This window comes from Akebia trifoliata, chromosome 10 (genome assembly GCF_017979445.1).
Source record: "Akebia trifoliata isolate Shusen 1 chromosome 10, ASM1797944v1, whole genome shotgun sequence".
In the NCBI taxonomy this organism is placed as follows: domain Eukaryota; kingdom Viridiplantae; phylum Streptophyta; class Magnoliopsida; order Ranunculales; family Lardizabalaceae; genus Akebia; species Akebia trifoliata.
In genome coordinates, this window is record NC_141384.1 from 7,064,234 (window position 1) to 7,070,106 (window position 5,873).

The window sequence follows — 5,873 nt, forward strand, 5'->3', positions numbered from 1 at the left end:
TAAAATAATGGGTGTTGATTCATTTTTATTTGGATTATTTTTTGTTTGTATTATCCTTTATTAGTACCCTTTGGTACAATTTTGGATATTTCGGATTTGGCATACAATTTTCTTTTTGGTTCAATCTAGGGTCATTTTGGGGATGACCCTAAATAATGAAAGATTCAAATTGACATAAATTGAGGATGGAATGATGGTGGTTGGAATTTGAGTTACGGATTATTATTATTATTATTTTTTTAATTTCTTTTAGCACGTTACTAGGTATAGGCAACGAGTTATGAAGATAAATTATTTGTGAGTGATGCATTAAGAAACAAAAAAAGTGTCTTTTTTAATGTTGTTTTTGATGAGGAGAGAATTCCAAGAAAAAAAATCAGAAAAAAAATCACAAAATTATTTTTTTTACGTGTGGTGTGTCATTAGCAAAAAATAGTTTTTACTATTTTTTATCTCCTTCTCCACAAAGAAGATGACGGAAATCAGCAAGAGCAGAGGCGTTGCCTCTCTCTCTCTCTTTCTCCCTCTCCCCCTTTCTCTATCTCTCTCATTGTCATCATCTTCTCGCTTACAATCCCCACGACCCACTCTCCCACATCTCAACGCTCTTCAAGCTCTCTCTCTCTCTCTGTCTCTCTTCATCAATGGCAACCTTTTTTTTTCTAACAACAACATTGCTTCTCTTCGTCACCTCTTCTTCTTCATCGCTTTTCTTCACTTGCCTATGGTCATGTCTACCATAGCCATAGGAGGAGCCTCTTCATCATGTATAAATTCCATTTTCAGTTTTGGAGATGAGACTTCAGATACTAGAAACTATGTCATCATCTACAATGATCCCAATTGTCAGTTCAGCCCAGACGTTCGACATTTTCCATTCGACATTACTTACTTCAACAAGCCCTCTGGATGTCTCTCCAGTGGCCGTCTTATTATAGATTTTATTGCGGATGCTCTTGGTCTTCCATCCCTGCCTCCATATCTTGCAAATCTTAAAACCTGAAGAGTGTAGGCAAGGAGCAAACTTTGCTGTCATTGGAGCTACAGTGCTGGATCCACACTATTTTCAAGACCCAACTAATTACAACCCATCCATACCCAATACTCATCTTGCAGTCCAATACGATTGGTTCAAGTCCCTTTTGCCTTCTCTCTGTTCCAATCAAACAGATTGTGAAGAGTATCTCAAGACTTCATTAATGATTGTTGGAGGAATTGGAGCTTCAAATTATGATTTCACCAACAACAAGAACATGACTGCACTTAGAGCTATGGTTCCCAATGTCGTAGACGCCATCACTGTTACTGTCAATGATTTGATCACATTGGGTGCAACAAAAATTGTTGTACCAGGGTTACTACCCATAGGGTGTATGTCAGCATTGGGTGTATGGAGTTTTCTCTTATAGATCATGCAACCAACAATACCAATGTCACTATGAGTAGTCTATTAAACCCTCTCAATGGTTGTGTCAAAGATTACAACGATTTGGCGGAACCCCACAACACCCAACTTCAAGTGTTACTCCAAATCCTTCGAGAATACCATCCTCACACAAACATCGTTTATGCTGATTTCTATAACAATGCCATGCGTTTTATTAACTCTCTAAAGAATTATGGATTTAATGAGGCAATAAGAACCCCGTGTTGTTCATATAAAGATGGGATTTCGAATTATGATATAACGCAAAATACTTGCTCAATGGATTATGTTTGTCATAAGCCGGACACGTACGTGAATTGGGATTTAACATCACCTCAAAGAAGTGTTGATTAGTTTGTCGTCATCGTTAAAATTTTTTTTTTATGTGCTATTTTCTTTAGTTTTTCAATTGTATTAGGAAGTTATTAGTATAGGAAGGCATCTAATATTGTTTAATTAGTGAATCACACTACTATGTGAAAAGTTGTTAATAAAGCATTACTTCGTTCTAGAAAAAAATTTCAATTTGTTAAAAAAAAAAAAAAAAAAAAAAAGTCATCACTCCTTATCTCCACCACTATCATTCTATCTTCAATTCAATTTTCATTGAAATCCTAATTTATTTTGGATCACCTAAAGTGTTCCTCGATTAGACCATATATATAAAAATAAAAATAAAAAACTCATTTTGGCTTAGACTAAAAATTGTGTATTTGCTTCAATGTTAGCCCGGATTATTAGTCTTTGTGTTGATTGCCTTTCTAATATGCCATGATCTTGATATATATGATGTGATTGCCTTGAGCTCAATTTCGATGCGATGGGTTTTGTATTATCTTGATTAATATTCCTATAATACCCATATTGTGATGATATGATTAGGCCTATGGGCCCATTGGTTTGAAAACGCCCCGGGCACACCCCACCCTGTTTTGCACACACCACTGACACTTTTATTGCTTTGCACTCTTGCATGTCCCTTATAGTCAACGTGGCACTAGTGCGTGGCCTGGTCTTTTCGGAGATGCGACGTCATTCATGAAAATCACAACTCCAGTCACGTACCTTAGGGTATATAAAACTGGGGCATCAATACCGTCTGATCAAGTGATTCTGAGAGGTATATTGATGCACCCAGGCTGGAGCGACCTGAGCCTTTGACCTATTGTGAGCCACATAGTCACATGTCCCGATTGCCAACGTAGTACTAGTACGTGGTTGGTCCCCTCGTGGGATGCCAAATCATTTATGAAAGCTACAACTCTTGACTCGTACCCATAGGTATGTAGAAGATAATCTAAATATATCAATTGCACTTCTTGGTCAAAACCAGTGCCTAAGCAAGATCTTGCCCCGCTGTACCCTACTGTACGAGGGGGATAGACTACGTCTATTCTAAACGAGAGGTATTTAAGTGGGCCCTTGCTCAGCATCGTGCACCACATCTCAACTGGAGATCAAACTGGTTGTTTTGGCTTCAGAGAAGTGAGTTAAAGTTTTAGATTATCACCTGTACGGTATATCAAACCAAGTCACCACGTATCGAGAGGTATATAGGTGTATTTGGGCAAGGGTGGCCAAATAAAATGCATTGCACGTAGTAAGCCTAGAGTCTAGAAACCTTCTTATAGGTCATGACCCGAACTGACTATGGGTGTTCTCGGGTTGCTTTATTCAATCCAACCAACAGGTAAGTGGGGGGACCAATCCAGAATAATCAAACAAAACCCGCAATATCGGACTGACCCAATCGGTGAAATGTACCGATTAAACTAGTTGGCTCAATTGACAAATGGATCAAACTGATCAATACCAAATCAGGTGGACTAATTGGTTTCACTTTTAAAGGTTCATACCACTTTGTATAGAAATATTCGATCTTAGGATCAAATTAATTTGTCTAATCAAAGGTTCAATCCCAATTAGGGGTAGACCCACGTCTAATCTTTATCACTTTCTTGGTTACTATAAACTTATAGTACATTTGGATTCAATATTTTCCACCGGACTTGGGCTATTCTATATCTAAACTTTAATCATGTGGTTAAGATTCAAATCTTTAGAGTCAATGGTTAACCTTGGTTGGTTTACTTCCAATCAGGTGATAATTGGTCCCAAACGTTCTAAACCTCCATCTGTTCCACTTTGGGTCCGTGAAAAAAGTCGTCTTTCTAGAGTACCATTGCCAAGTAGTCAGTTTTTGCCACGAGAAGAAACGAATACCATGGATGAAGCTGCGCTCCGTAAGATTTTAGAATCTTTTCAAGCACAAATAATTGCTTCTGTCTATACAAATCGAATCTCTGAAAATTGAAAAGGGAAAAAATAAAGCTATAGAACCTCAAGATGTGTTTGACCTCGTTGAAAACCAAGAAGACGATCAGTTACACGTCGATCCTGTCCTAGCTCATCGAATAACTCAGGTTGAAATTGCTTTGAAGAATATTAAAGATCCCGATGATCTTACTCTTGGATTAGGGGCAATGACCTTGTTTCCCACGGTCCGTCTGCCAGAGAAGTTCACAATGCCAGATATGGAGAACTTTGACGGTATTGGATGCCCTAGGACTCACTTAAAAGTCTATGTCGGCATAATGCAATCTCAGGGTCTGAGTGAAGAACAGATGGCTCAACTTTTTCAAAGAACCCTTACAGGTCCTGTTCTACGTTGGTTAATGTCATTGAACTCGTCTCGGGTAAGAATATGGCATGAATTGATGAAAGAGTTTATTGGTCGATATTCATTCAACACGGATATTGAACTCACAAGAAGAGATCTAGAAACTACTAAACAGAAACCCGGGGAAACTTTCACTGAGTTCATTGCTCTATGGAGAGCTAAAGCAGCTCAATTGTGGGACCGACCTCAAGAGAAGGAACAAGTCAAGATTATCCTCAGGAATCTCACTCTAAATTATGCTAAGTACTTGATGCCTCAGTACCTTCCTACTTTTCAATCCCTCATTGAGGCTGGAAATCAAGTTGAGGATGCCTATTCTTCAGGACTCTTTGGTAACTCGTCTGAGTCAAAACCCAAACATTTCAAACCTAATGTCAATTCCTTACAAGTGGCCAACACCTCCTTCGCACTATCTCCTCAAGCTACTCAGCCTTCACAAACTAAGCCTAGAAGACAGTTTGCCAATCTTGGAATGTCCCTTAGTGTTGTTTATCAAAAATTGATGAAAAGGGGATTGTTGACACCTTTATAACCTAAGTCTTTGCCTAATCCTCTTCCTCCAAACATGGATAATGGACAATTTTGTGAATTCCATCAGATGCCTGGTCATGTTCTTGACAGGTGTATTACTCTCCGACATGCTATCCAAGACCTTATTGAGCAAGGAAAAGTCACCATACCCACTCCTACTACTCCCAATGTTAAGACTAACCCTTTGCCTACCTTTCAAAATCAACCCCCTCCTACTCTGAACCTAATATCAATATCCAAACCCGAATCAGTTGACCTAGTTTCCTTCATTCACCCAATCGATCTAAACAGTGCATTCGCTCCATGCCAGAATGAGTTCAACTACCCTAAGGCAGTGACAAAACTGAATAACAGAGAAATTATTGAAGCAACGGGTTGTCCCGCATATGACAGGCTTGAATCAGAATATGAAGAGATAGTAAAAGTAGGAAAGTTCAAGTCATCTATCGAAGATAATCGAAGTGGCATAGACTCTAGAATTGTGTCCCTCCATTCAGAATGATGTCGTCTTTTAAGTCTTCTTAGTTTTTTTTAGCTTTAGTTGCGTCAGTCTTTGAATTCAGTTAGTCATCTTTATTTTTGGGTTTTAGTAAGGTTCGTCAGTCTATGTTCTTTTCAATTCCAATAAATAAAGAAGCTTTTGATTATCGTGTGTGCAATAATGATTTGAATATAAAGATTTGACATGAGAAATGACTTAAAGCTCACTAACTGAACTTAATAAATATTGGAATTAAGGAGTACACTCAAGAAGTGCAAATTGGTGATACATTATCTTCAAGAGAACATGAGAGAATAGTAAATTTACTTGAGAAATTCAACAATATTTCTTGCATGATCTCATAAGGATATATGGATGGATTATATAAAAACATAGATCAAGACATAAAGTCAAGAGTGATTTCAAAGTCAAAGATTATTGGTAAAGAAATGATATAGCTGAAAGCATCAACAAAGACACTAAGACCTATAGTGTTTTTCACTCAAAAGAGGAGAGTTTTCATTCATAAGAGAATAAAAGATTTTCTCGAAGTTTTAGAAGAGTTGAATAGTTAGAAAATTCGATCATACTCGATTTCACAAAAGAAGACCTTACTCGACAAAGCAATCCAGATACCGAATTTCTAAACCTTGACCAAATTAATTAGTATTTCACCAAAGGAGGCCTTCTTTGGCCGAACTATTTTTTTGTTTTACCAAGAAAAAGATAACCTTTCTAACCCTTTGCAGCCTTTA

The 5,873-nt window shown here is 37.7% G+C and overlaps 1 protein-coding gene across 1 annotated transcript; it reads left to right on the forward strand.

The window, feature by feature from the left end:
- The first annotated feature begins 950 nt into the window (after nt 1-950).
- On the forward strand, nt 951-1,409 carry LOC147393007 (GDSL esterase/lipase At5g45910-like). Its single transcript, XM_086456468.1, has one exon. It carries the CDS (start codon nt 951-953, stop codon nt 1,407-1,409), a length of 459 nt encoding a protein of 152 aa, XP_086312594.1.
- Nucleotides 1,410-5,873: the final 4,464 nt, after the last annotated feature.